This window comes from Leptodactylus fuscus, chromosome 9 (assembly GCF_031893055.1).
Source record: "Leptodactylus fuscus isolate aLepFus1 chromosome 9, aLepFus1.hap2, whole genome shotgun sequence".
NCBI lineage: Eukaryota > Metazoa > Chordata > Amphibia > Anura > Leptodactylidae > Leptodactylus > Leptodactylus fuscus.
Genome location: NC_134273.1, coordinates 44,436,199 through 44,449,918, shown reverse-complemented (window position 1 = coordinate 44,449,918; position 13,720 = coordinate 44,436,199). Strand labels below are relative to the sequence as shown.

Genomic DNA, 13,720 nt, shown 5'->3' with positions numbered 1-13,720 from the left:
GGGATGCATCAAAAGAGATATAGATTCTCATGACAAGGACATAGTTATGCCTCTATACAAATCACTGGTACGGCCACACTTAGAATATTGTGCACAATTTTGGGCCTTGATATACAAGACAGACATAAGTGAACTTGAAAAAGTGCAAAGACGGGCAACCAAAATGATTATGGGAATGGGTGGACTGGAGTACAACGATAGATTAACAAACTTGGGGTTATTCAGTTTAGAGAAAAGATGTCTACGGGGAGATCTAATAACAATGTACAAATACATGAAGGGACAATACAAAGATTACAGTGTATGGGGTCCCTGTGCTTTGACAGCACAGCGCTTGCAATTGCGATTGTATTCCGTCCGGGGGGTCTCCATGCGGACTCTCCCCGGACGGAATACATACACCAGTGTGACCCAATCCTTAGCCTCACAGAAAATGGCTGCTATAGGAAGGGGTTAAATTCAGAGACTGCCTCCTCCAAATTAGCTATAGGTGACTTTAATTAGAGTAGATTATAGGAATCTTTCTACTGCTTATTATTTGTAGACTAAGTCTGGAAAGAGGTAAGTTTTCTGCTATTTGGAGAAGGCTAGGTTCTTGTCACCTTATTCTATGTTCAACTGAGAGCATTAAATTCAGTGGGGTATTTATATTATACAATATATATTATATATATTATTTATCTAATGCGCCGCTTTTCTCTGAAATTATACACAGTTGCGCCCTTTTAATGTCTGGTGTGATTCACTAATTGAGAGCAAGCAGTTGATAAATTCTATGCGCCTGTGCTTGCTGTGTGTCTTGTGCCTTTTTTTGCGCCTACATAATAAATTAGGTGCAGACACAGAACAGAATTGTATGTAAAGAAGCAGAAACTTCTCTGTATCAGCAAAGATAGCTTAAAATCCTTTCAGCTTGTCCATTGAAGAGAGCTCCTCAGATTTTTCTGTATTTGGACAAACTTTGGCAACCATATCCAAAATGAAAACTAATTTTGTAAAGGAAGAGTGTGGCCAGGTCCGCCGCCCCCTAGTTACACCTCTGTAATGCATTTTAAGATTTGATACAAATAACGCTGGGTTCACACCTGCGTTCAATGTGTCCGTACTATGGTTTCCGTCTTCTGCATGGCAGAAGACGGAAACCATAGACCGGGTCCGGCCGTGCGCGGCGGTGAGCGTTTTAGGCTCTCCGCCGCGAAACCGGATTTTTTTATCCGGACACAGAGTACTGCATGTCCGACTCTGTGTCCGGATTATAAAACCCGGTTTCGCGGCGGAGAGTGCAAAACGCTCACTGCCGCGCACGGCCGGACAGCTTTCTCACCCGTTCAAATGAATGGGTGAGAAAGTCTCCTGCAGGCTTCCGTCTCCTGCATCTGTTTTATGCAGGAAACGGAAACCTGCAATAAGGAAAGAAGAACGCAGATGTGAACGAGCCCTAATTGATGAATAGGATTTATAAAATTGTTTTAAATGTTAAGTCTGCTAACTTTGCCTAGTTTTGTTTCTAATTTTTCTGCAATTGTGTTTAAGTTTTTGTCTGTTTGTTTTTTGTTAATAAGGGCGGGTTCACACCAGCACCCGAACTCCGTTTTCTGTTGGCAGAAGACGGAAACCTGGCAGACAGTGTCTGGCCATGAGCGCCTGTGAGCGCTTTGTGCTCTTCGCGCCGAAACCGTTTTTTTTTTTTTTTTAACCAGACACAAAGTCAGACATGCAGGACTTTGTGTCCGGTTAAAAAAAAAAAAAAAAAAAAAAAAAAAAAAACATTTTCGCCACGGAGAGCACAAAACAATCACAGGCGCTCACGGCCGTACTCTTTCCAAACCTATTCAAATGAATGAGTTTGAAAAATGACTGCAGGTTTCTGTCTCTTGTCTAGTTTTGGACAGGAAACGGAGACCGGGGTGCAGATGTGAACCCGACGTAAGGCACAAATAATAAATCTGGCTAACACGTGTTTGCCTATGTAGCCACACCTACTTTTCTTTCTAAAAACACAAATGCGCAGCTCATGCCAAAATCAGGCCCAAACAGGTTGATAAATGTACCCCAGTGTATGTGAATGGGCGGTATTCACCTGACCAATTTCTATGAAAACAGGTGCCCCTTGTGTGCAAAATGGCCATTAAAAAAATGTAAATTTTTTTCACACTGTTTATACCACATTTGTCTGAATATAGGCTTTGAGAATTGCATTTGAAAAGGGCCAACACAGTGGCTCAGTGTTTAGCACTGCAGCCTTGCAGCGCTGGAGTTTGAATCCTGCCAGGAACAACATCTGCAAGGAGTTTGTATGTTCTCCCCGTGTTTGCATGGATTTCCTCCCAGTCTACAAAGACATACTGATAAGACACAAAAAAAAAAAAAAAATTGCATTTGAAAACTACCCCAGTCTTAATCCACTTCCTGCGTGACCGAGATTTGCCTGGATTATTAGAGGTTCCTGTCTTTTAATAAATTTGGTATACTCCTCTGTGCCACAATTGAAGTCTATGCCAGTCAGGGGCTGGTGCAGAGTAGGGGTATTGGGGTCCATTCACACATAGAGGAAAATGGTGAGGAATTTGGTGTGGAAAAAAAAAAGCCTCCCATTGATTTCAATGGGTTCTGCTAACTGGCACTGCTAGCTAGTGGGGGGAAAAAAAGCTAGCAGAACCCATTGAAATCAATGGAAGGGAGCCTTATCACGCGCGTATCACATTGAAAGGAATAGGTAAAAAAGCCTCCCATTGATTTCAATGGGTGGCGCGCGTTTGCCGGCACCCATTGAAGTCAATGGGATCTGTTTGTTACGCCGCTTACTCTGAACGAGTTTTACGTTCAGAATGAGCAAGCGTAAACTGTGTGAAGGCTCCCGACAGCTTTTTTTTTTTTTTTTTCTCCAGCGTGTAAAATTCCACACCAAATTTTTCACCATTTTCCTCCGTGTGTGAATCGACTCTTACTCATACCAGTTTTTGTAGTAAATATATCAGGGTCAGGTGTCACCCAATGACCCTGCTCACTTTTACCAAAAGTAGTGAGCAGGGTGGAAAAAAAAAAGTCATGTGCCTACTACTTCTCTCTATGCCAATTTTCTGTTGTAGAGGGAATGCTACATTACTCCTATTGTGGCATTAATATTAACAACATGACCAGAGCGATCTTCCATCAATGTTTTTTTAATTTTGTAACGGAAGATAGTCGTGCATGCAGGACTTTATCTTCCGTTACAAACATGGGGGGGAACCCCACATTTCTGCTGCCGATTTCACTTTTATTTTTATAGTACCAACATATTCTGCTGCAATTTAGACATTCAGTTACTGTCCCAGGTAGAGCTCCCACAATAAGTTCTCTTTCAGTATGTCTTTAAAGTACTTGCTGTTTTTTCTCTCAGCATGCTACCCCATAGAAATTGATAGCTCTATTCACACAATTTATTTATTTTTTTACGGTTTGTGTGAGCAATCCACTCAAGGGTTTTCCAAACTCCCTCTCTGAGCAGCATTGCCTGTTATCTCTTTTTCTCACTCCCTGTATTCTTCAGCAAGTTGATGGGTAGGCTTTGCCTGTTTGAACAGAACACTATGAATCACCTTGCTAGATTTAGACATTGCATTTACCATTATTTATCATTGCTAGAAATCTAATATAAATGCAGATATCTTACATCTATAAGATGTATATTACACTAGCATTTACCCGCGACTTCGTCGGCGGGTCGCGGTTGGGGATGATGTCGCGGTGCCCGCGGACCCCCGCTGACTCACAAATCCCTCTTTTGCGCCGGCCCCTCTCACACAGCACACCGTGAACTCCTCCCCCACAGGCCGCGTGCCACTGTAGTACGTGCGGGCCACCGAAAGTTATCTTGCGCGGCCCTGAAAACCCTCCTCTGTGTCCTCCCTACTCTAAAGCCCTGTGCACCCCACTGTCCCCCCCTAATCCCTCTCTCCAAAGGCTCCACACATGCCCCTCAGGCGAGGCCAGAGCTTACTCTGGGTGGTGTATAAGAGACGGAAGTTGGCGGCATTGGGAGACAGGGATTCCTAATATGTATTTAAAGGGATTCTACCATTAAAAAACTTTTTTCTGTGGCTAACACGTCGGAATAGCCTTTAGAAAGGCTATTTGTCTCCTACCTTTAGATGGGATCTCCGCCGCGCCGTTCCTTAGTAATACCGTTTTTTACCGGTATGTAAACTAGTTCTCTGGCAGCGATGGGGCGGGCCCCAGCGCTGAAAATGCGATGAGGGCATCCCCACTGCTGCCCGAGAACAGGATCCTGCGCCGCCTCTGTCTTCTGCTGGATCCTCCCCTTCTTTCTTCAGCAGCGTCACCTCTGTCGGCTCTTACACTGCGCATGCACGGCCATAGTTCCGAGGCCGCAATTGCGAGCATGCGCAGTCGGCTCTACTACTGTAAGAGCCGACAGAGGTGACGCTGCTGAAGAAAAAAGGGGAGGATCCAGCAGAAGACAGAGGCGGCGCAGGATCCTGTTCTCGGGCAGCGGTGGGGACGCCCTCATCGCATTTTCAGCGCTGGGGCCCGCCCCCATCGCTGCCAGAGAACTAATTTACATACCGGTAAAAAAACTGTATTACTAAGGAACGGCGCGGCGGAGATTCCATCTAAAGGTAGGAGACAAATAGCCTTTCTAAAGGCTATTCTGACGTGTTATCCACAGAAAAAAGTTTTTTAATGGTAGAATCCCTTTAATAACTTTTGTATGTGTTCTAGGGATAGGGGTGGTGAATGTTTTTGTGTTTATTCTTGGTTGCTGTTTTTATTTTTTATTTTTTTTTAAAAAAAAAAAATTGTTTGTGCATTTCCTACACTGTGTTTTGTGGTCTTGAACCCCAGGGTGTGTGATGAGCAACGCAATGCATTACAATGCTTATGCATTGTAATGCATTTCATAATACCGGAGCTTCTATTGCAGGCCACGTAGCATAGTCCACAATAGAAGGATCGGTTTAATGCAGTGCATTGCATAATACCTGCCGGTGACCAGCAGGGTTACTGAGGTGCAGGAAGGGTTAATATCGCCGATCATTGCGGCCACCGACAGGTTGTATGCAGTTCCTCCGGCAGCGCGTGGGCGCTGCCGTGATCGCTGTTATCGCCGGCTCCCAGAGGTTGAGGCGGGTCGCGGCGTCACGTTGCTATGGCAGCCGGGAGCCTTGCGCTGTCTCCCCAGCCTGTCAGTTTTTCACTTCGATTGCAGCCTATGGCAGGTAGACTGCAATTGAAGCGCCGGTTTTATGCAATGCACTGCATAATACCAGCGCCTCTATTGCAGACTACGCAGGCTTGTAATAGCAACCTGACGCCGGACTCGGAGACTCCTCCGGGTGGAGAGGGGACATGGCTGTGCCGACGGAGGAAATGTGTTCAGGGTGAATGTGGTTGATCCCTGGGGACACCGGCCGGCCCCCCATCCATCTCCCTGTATCCGCTGCACTGATCAGTTATGTGGTGTGTCGGGTGCACCAGCCGCCGGCATGTGCGCTCCTCTTTAGCCGTCCGTGAAGTGACAGTGTTTAGGCAGCCAAAGTTAGTCCAGGATTAGTGCAGTCCAGATCCAGCATCTAGTTGCTGAGAAAAGAGTTCCAGCATCAGCCATCTTACATACACTCTGCTGTGAGACTGATAGAATTCAGTCATCAGCCCAGGTTCTAGAAGTGAAGCTATTTTATTCCAAGGTACATCCGAAGGCTGCCCCGGAGTCGGTGAGAGAACTTTGGGGTTGCCCGAGTGACATCTCTATCCGTGCCAATAGTAGTTACAGAAGTAGTGAATACGGGTCTGCCTTCCAGGAACCCGGTTTCACTATCAGGACTCTTAGCCCTGCTTCATCCCCTAACTAATTTAGGGAGTGGTACGAAAGGAGGAGAGGAGAAAAATACGTCGAGTACTAAAGTGTCTACGAGTGTATTGCCTTGTCTAAACTCTTAAGTCCTGGACATTTTACCGTATTTACGGACTATAAGGCGCACTGGACTATAAGCCGCATTGCCCATGAGCGCCTTATAGTCCGTCTCGGTTCATATATAAGGCGCACCGGACTATAAGCCGCAGTCCGGTGCGCATTATATGTTATTGAAAGCGGCGGCAGGCAGACTTTGCCAGCGGCCGCTTAACCCCCCGCGTGCCAGCCGCTTCTATTGGAAGCGCTCGGCAGGCGAGGAGGGGCTCTATCAGCAAAATCATGCTGATAGAGCCCAACCGTAAAAGTTAGATTAAACTACCCCCCCCCCCCCCCCCCCCGTTTTAAAATAAAAGCCTGAAACAGAATGTGAAACTTACCGAGCGGTGCAGGGTGGGCGGGCATTCAGGCCTCCTCTTCCTCTGATGTCCTGACCACTTCCTCCGGCGCCGCTCGCTCATAATGGCCTGGGCGCATGCGCAGTAGTAGAAGCATTATGATATTGCGCATGCGCCCAGGCCATTAGTTCGCGAGCGCCGGAGGAAGTGGTCAGGACATCGGAGGAAGAGGAGGCCTGAATGCCCGCCCGCCCTGCACCGCTCGGTAAGTTTCACGTTCTGTTTCAGGCCGGCGTGACAGCAGGGCTGCCGGACACTTCCCATTCATTTCTATGGGAGCCGGCATGCGAGCGCTCCCCATAGAAATGAATGGACTGCTTTTTTCCATTCATTTCTATGGGGAGCGCTCGCATGCCGGCTCCCATAGAAATGAATGGGAAGTGTCTGTCCATTCATTTCTATGGGGAGCGCTCGCATGCCGGCTCCCATAGAAATGAATGGGAAGTGTCCGGCAGCCCTGCTGTAACGCCGGCGTGTACGGCTGTGATACACGCCGGCGTTCCGTAGTGTGAATGCACCCTTACGGTGCCTTTTATGTATGTATGGAAGTGGCACGCAGACTTTGCCGCCGCTTCCATCCATATATAAGGCGCACCGGACTTTAAGCCGCACTTACGATTTCTGAGGAAATCGTAGGTTTTTATGTGCGCCTTATAGTCTGGAAAATACGGTATATTGAACTGTATGCTGTATTCATCTTGCAAAGCTGCTGGAGCATCTGTTGGCGTTGTTCAATAAAAGTTATTTGGTTTACCATGCAATCCTGGACTCCTCAGTTATTGCCTGCATCTCCTGAACAACTTCCACACCAGCTCAGTATTGAGAGGTCCCCTCTCCAACAAGGAGTACATCGGGGGGGAAACGAGGACTCTACTAGTAGGTGGCTCAGCAAGTGTCGTCTCATTCCACACTCTCTGATCTCCTCCACTGAGTTGCTGCAATGCTACCATTAATTATTCTGTACAATGTACTAGGAAGCTGGAAAAAAAATCAGAATGGGGTGGATTAGAAGAAAAAGTGCATTTGTGTGACTTTCTTACGGGCTTTGTTTTTACGGCGTTCACTGTGCAGCCAAAATGTCATCTGTAGTCTGTTTCATTACGAATCTGGGGATACCAAATTTGTATAGTTTTATTTACATTTTAACCCTTAACAAAAATCCAAAACTGGGCCAAAATGTTTTATTTTGTTTTTTAAAGTCGCCATATTCTAAGGGTGTCGTTTTTTTTTTTATCTTTTTTTTTTTTTGTAGGTCTGGGTGTACTTTTTAGTTGTACCATTTTGGGGAATTGCTTTTGCTTTGATCACTTTTTATTCAAATTTTTATTAGAGGCAAAACTTATTAAACTTTTCCGTTATGGCGTTTACTGTACGGTACCGTACCGTACGTGTGTAAGCAGCCATTATTCTTGTGGCCTGTGGGCATGCGCAGTCGGCTCTGCCTGAGGCCTAGAAGTTTGACCCCCAGCGCCGGAAGAAGACGCGTGAAGAGGCCGTTCGTGAAGATGATGGAGGCGGCGCTGGAGAGTTCTCTCGCAGCATTGAGGACACCCCCAGTGCTGTGAGAGAACTCATTTGTATACCAACAAAAACTGGGATTTCTACCGAACGGCAGTGTGGGGAAGACATCTAAAGATAGAAGAATAGCCTTCCTACGTGTTAGTCACATAAATTTGCGTTTTAATGATGGGATCCCTTTTAATATTATATATATATATATATATATATATAATTTGTTACAATTTTTTTTTTTTTTTTTTTTTTCATTTATTAGACCCCCCCTAGGGTTTTTGCACTAATGCAATGCATTACAATGTTGATGCATGACAAAAATCCAGCATTTCTATTGCAGGCTACATGGAGTAGCCTGAAATATAATGTACTGAAAGACAGGCCTGGGAGCCTTCACAAAACCTGCTCTCTCTGTGACAGCCCTATAGATTATTACAGGTATTATTAGTGAGTGCCCTCCCTGTGGGGGCCCCAGTAGACTATTATTTATATAGCACCATTAATTCCATGGTGCTTTAAATTTGGGGTTTTACATACAATACACAAAATATACTAACAGATATAATACTAACAAGGACTTACTGGCAGAGTGGGGTAGAGGGCCCTGCCTGCAAGGACTTACAATCTATGAGGGAAGAGGGATAGAGACAGAAGGTGAGGGGAGAGACTGTTCAGATGGTGGTGCGGTGACAGTAATGTTATTGGCCTTCCTGAATAGGGGAGTCTTCAGGGCCTTCTTGGAGCCTGTGATTGTAGGAGTCAGTCTTGTGTCTTCGTAAGGAGTTATGGGGGATGCACAAGAGAATTCTTGGAGACTGTTGTGTGCGGAGCAGATGAGAGCAGAGCTGAGTAGAAGGTCTTTGGAGGATCTGAGGTTACGTGTGGGCAGGTAGCGGGAGATTAGTTCAGAGATATATGGAGGGGACAGGTTGTGGGTTGCTTTGTATGTCGGCGTTTGTAACTTAAACTCAATTCACTGGGCAACGGGTAGCCAGTGAAGGGATTGGCAGAGGGGGACAGCTGAAGGGGGGGGGGTGAATTAAGCAAGCCGTGCAGTTAGGTGGACTGGAGGGGGGCGAGGGTGTTTGCTGGGAGTCCATTGAGAAGAGTGTTGCAGTAATCTAAGTGAGAGATTATGAGGGCATGGACTAGCGTTTTAGCAGTTTCAGGGATGAGGAAGGAGCGGATTCCATGGATGTTCTTGAGTTGAAGGCGGGGCAGCAGGAGGTATTGAGGGTTTGAATGTGCAACTTGAAGGATAGGTCGGAGTCCAGGGTTATCCCAAAACATTGGACAGGTGGGACAGGGTAAGTGTGGTTCTGTTAACTTTGATAGATGGATCAGGTAGAGGGGCCGTACGGGGTGGGGCGAAGATGATGAACTCCATGTTGAGTTTGAGAAAGCGGGAGGAGAGGAAGGAGGCTACGGTCGCTAAACATTCTGGAACTCTGGTCAACAGACAGGTAATATCTGGTCAAGAGAGCTATATTTGGGTCATCAGCGTAGCAATGGTATTGAAAAACATAGACTATTACAGGTATTATTACTGAGTGCCCTCTCTGTGGGGGGCCTATAGACTATTACTGGTGAGTGCCCTCCCTGTGTGTGTGTGGGGCTATAGACTATTACAGATATTATGGGGGAGTGCCCTCTCTCTGTGGGGGAGCCCTATAGACTATTACTGGTGAGCGCCCTCTCTGTGACGGCTCTATGGACTATTACAGGTATTACTGGTGAGTGCGTGCTCGGTGGGGGGGGGGGGGCTATAGACCCTATTATAGCTATATGAAGGTGTCAGACAGGCACACAGAGCAGAACTGTTTACAATGAGCCGCGTGAAGCGTTTACACCGCCCACAAAGGGGCGGAGCCTGCTTAATATTTCTGAATATGAGCAGTTTAATACTGGGCGTGTTTTACTAATGTCACTTTTGTCGGTCTCGCACAGCAACAGCCAATCGGGAATCAGAATGAGGAGACGGGGGCGGCCGTTAGAAAGTCTGGTAATGAGCTGCAGGAAGGTAAGCAGTATTTCCAAGATGGCGTCTCCATCAGCATCGCAGCCGGAGCCGAATCTATGCGAGTCCCCAGTCCCAGCTTCAATGTTCTCCCCAGAACCTGACGCGGAGGATTCGGACTGTAGCCTGGACGGGGAGCCTCTGAGGAATGGAGAGTCTGAAGTCGACCTGACTAGTAAAGTAAGCACCCAGATATCCCGGGATTCTGTATGACAGCAGGGCCCCCGGCTAAGTGTAGGGGCAAGTGGACGTGTCACATAAGAGAGGGCGGGGATGTGGGCCTCTGGTTACCATGTGTACCTGCCAGCACTGCTGTGTATGGTGCCGGGTCTGTGCTATGGATGTGACTCCTGGGTAGATGTGGCAGCTTTGTGTGAAGTCTCTTCTATACTTGGTCACTGCTCCTTTCTGCTCTATGGGCATTTTTGTACTTTTTAAGTCCATTTTGTCCCTTGGTACTGAGAATGAATAGAGCAGCCTCCCCTGCAGGTGGAAGACCCAGAGCACATCATGGACTTGTCTTCTCCACAACTTTCTTACACTCCTCTGCCATATCTGGGTCAGTGGGAATATTTCACTACTATAGACAGGACCGCGGCAGTGTCACGTACATCTGATGTGCCACAGACGTGGGCTCACTTACCAATATAGATGCCCAGTCTTGTGGCCAGCTCTAACTTGTATTGGCTACTTCTCTGAACATAAAAGGTTTATCTCCTACAGGACAGGTCCGCTGCGGGATGTCTGGGATTTGCCACCATCAGCCGCACATACTTGGTCGTCTGACCTGGCTTTCACCCTTGGCAACATTTCACACTGCAAGTTTTTTTGTTTTTTTTCAGCAGTGTGTAGATGCTGTCCCATTCATTATACTGCTACCATACTTCACAGCAGCTAACCTGAGGAAAATACACAATGTGTCCCTGGCTACATTTTGTCATTTTCACAAACTCCATCTCCATCCTTCAATAGGTTCAGCTCCACTAGACCCCAATTTTCCTGGGCAATCGTTTCTACTAGTGTCAGCATCCAATATGCTAAGTAGACTCTTAGCCGGACACCCAACAATCTTATAGTGATGACTAGTCCTGAGTATAGGTCATCTATATTAAAGAGGATATCTAAGATTAACAGCAGGACATTTAAAGCTTCTCACCCTTTTAGAAATTATTTTAAATGGTTTCCTATTCTACCTTTGAAGTATTGTGTGGGTTTTTTTTTTTGTGTTAAACTTGTTCAACCCCTATAATGTTCTGAAAACCCAGTTCATGAAACCAGTGGCCATATTCTTTTTTTTTTTTTTTTTTTTGGGGGGGGGGGGTCAGGATTCCTTATTAGATGGTATTAGTACTATATATCCAGTAATCCATGCCTGTAATATCATGGTATGGAATGTTTTGCTATCTTTGGTGTGTACAGTTCATCTCTTAGCATCTGTTGTAGGTTACTTGCTGTGTATGAAGGTGTAATTCTTGTTCCCATACTATAGGTCACATAATGAGAGAGCTGACAGGCACCATGAAGCCGCTCACTGCTGGTTGACATTGTGCTTTATTCTATGAATGGGCTAGAACCTGAATGCCTGTCATTTCTCCTGAGCCGTGCACATTTCCATTATATGGCTCTGCTCGTCCATTATATATGATGCAGGAAGCTTTATTTGCTGCTGGCAGTTTCCTACATGTGATGGACAATCCAATATGATTGACTCGATAGGCTGATGAAATGTGCCGGCAATAGGATGACAGTGGTGGGTGGAGCGCTGTTCACATTCCTCCTGTAACTTAGTTTCTAAACAAACCTTTCTCTATTTATATCTCCTAGGTCATAAATATCCTGAAAGTGAGACTATTGTTACTTTTTATGATTCATTATCAGATAACTTATTTACAGTCTATTAACCCTTTCCCACCAGCTGTTCGGTTGCTTTTCCAATAGCTGTTTTGTTTTTACAGTATTAAAACTTTTTTTTTTTTTTTTCTTCTGTCACCCATTATTTTTTAATTATGTTCTTTCACTTTTCATGGGATGAGCTGACCTTTTTCTTGGTATCATTATTATTAAAACTACAATTTCTGAATTATGATTTTTTTTTCTTTCTTATGGTTATGTCATTCACCATTTGGAAGGAAGTCTTCTATATTTTAATAGACTGGGCATCACCCTAAAGCAGGGCATAATAGAAGATCTATGATGTCAGACCTGGGAGAGTTCTGGCTGTCTGGACAACTCCTTAGCGCCCCCTATTTTCTTTAACTTTTCATGCATATTGGTTTGAATGTGTTTGTGTGTGTGTGTGTGTATATATTATTAGTACGTGTCTGCACTTGTCAGTGACTAATATTAGATTACATTTTCTCTATATCAGTCTGACCTAAAGCTGTTTGTCATTGAGGTTGTCATTTATAATTTCTGTCCTTGTGTGACTTCTGGTGTAAACATGGTGTCAGTCCTGAAAATGCACAACATTGTTACTTTGAAAGAAAATACTGAAATGATGATTTGAGGGGGTAAGAGACTGAAACTGAATAAAGTATTGGGTACAAAAGAAACTTTCTGGAAAGGACGCTGTGGAAGGGAAATAAAAACTACTCCTGATTCAGGGAATAATAAGTTTCTCTCTTTTGAGGCCGAATGGTGCTGAAAGAAATGGCCTCCTGTAGGGTTGATGTTTGTGGCTTGGTGGTTCATCACCAACTTCTGAAATGTTGCCGCAGCACTAGAACTGTTATGAATGAACTGCTATGGTGAAGAGCCTGTCATGGGGAAAGAAGCCTGGACTGTGATATACACTTGTTGTGTTTTTGTTTTTTTTCCTATTGACACTAGCATTAAAGTCCAAGGGCATAGGTCAAGGTATTTTCAACACTCACCTAGAGACCCTAACTAAATCCACAAACCCCAATACACCCCATACATAGCAATGTTTTGGCATGCATTTACAGCTGTTAGACCAGAGACGCCTTATGTTGAAGGCATGGCCAAAAATATTTGGCCATTCTGAAAAGCATTAACCGGATTTTAACCCCATAGACTACTTGTGGGCTATTACAAAATCACAAATAAGAAATGTGGGGGGCAACACGGTGGCTCAGTGGTTAGCCTTACAGCGCTGGAGTCCTGGGTTTGAATCTTGCCACGGACAACATCTGCAAGGAGTTTGTATGTTTTCCCCCTGTTTGCGTGGATTTCTTCCCATACTCCAAAGACCTACTGATAGGGAAAAACTGAAAAGAAGAAAAAAAAATAGATGCAACAAAAAAATGATTTTCAAGTAAGACAAAGAAGTGAATGAGATTCACAGGACACTGTTGACTATGATGCCTAGGCCATGAATAACTAATTGTAGCAAAAAGAGGACTCCTCATGTACTTAAAGGGGCTCTATCACTGGATTTTCGCTATTTTAGATAAACCTATACCCGAATAGCCTTTTAAAAGGCTATTCAAGTCCTGCTAATCGTTTGTTAAAAGACACCCCCCCCCCCCCCATTTTAATGACTTACCTTTTAAACGTATATGTAAATGCACAGTGGGCGTTCCCGTGCACCCCTCTGTTCACACCCGCCTCTCTTGGTTCTTGTATGTAAGTCCCTCCTCCTGCTTTCGATTCACAGCCTTCACGTCTCTTCCCTGCTAGTGGCACAGGACCTCTGATGATGTCACTACTGCTCTGTGATTGGCTTGTCCCTGTGATGACATCACTACAATGTCCTTCTAAGTAGTGATTATGCAGCGCAGGGGCTGCAGCTCCCTTTTTCTATCATAGCATAGATCTACTATACACATGGAGATCTATGATAGACACAGGGAGCTGCAGCCCATGCTGTGCATAGATCACTATTTAGAAGGACCTTGTAGTGATGTCATCACAGGGACA

At 45.2% G+C, this 13,720-nt stretch overlaps 1 protein-coding gene across 2 annotated transcripts in view; it reads left to right on the top strand.

Moving 5' to 3' along the window:
* The first annotated feature begins 9,845 nt into the window (after window positions 1-9,845).
* The window catches only part of GTPBP1 (GTP binding protein 1), a 144,317-nt gene continuing 140,442 nt past the window's right edge, over window positions 9,846-13,720 (top strand). For both annotated transcript variants that reach the window (XR_012717456.1, XM_075286833.1), the window contains exon 1: window positions 9,846-10,021. Coding sequence is in view for 1 of the 2 variants with exons in the window: in XM_075286833.1 (XP_075142934.1) it covers window positions 9,863-10,021 (159 nt within the window). In the remaining variant the exon portion in view is untranslated. The remainder of the gene's footprint in view (window positions 10,022-13,720) is intronic.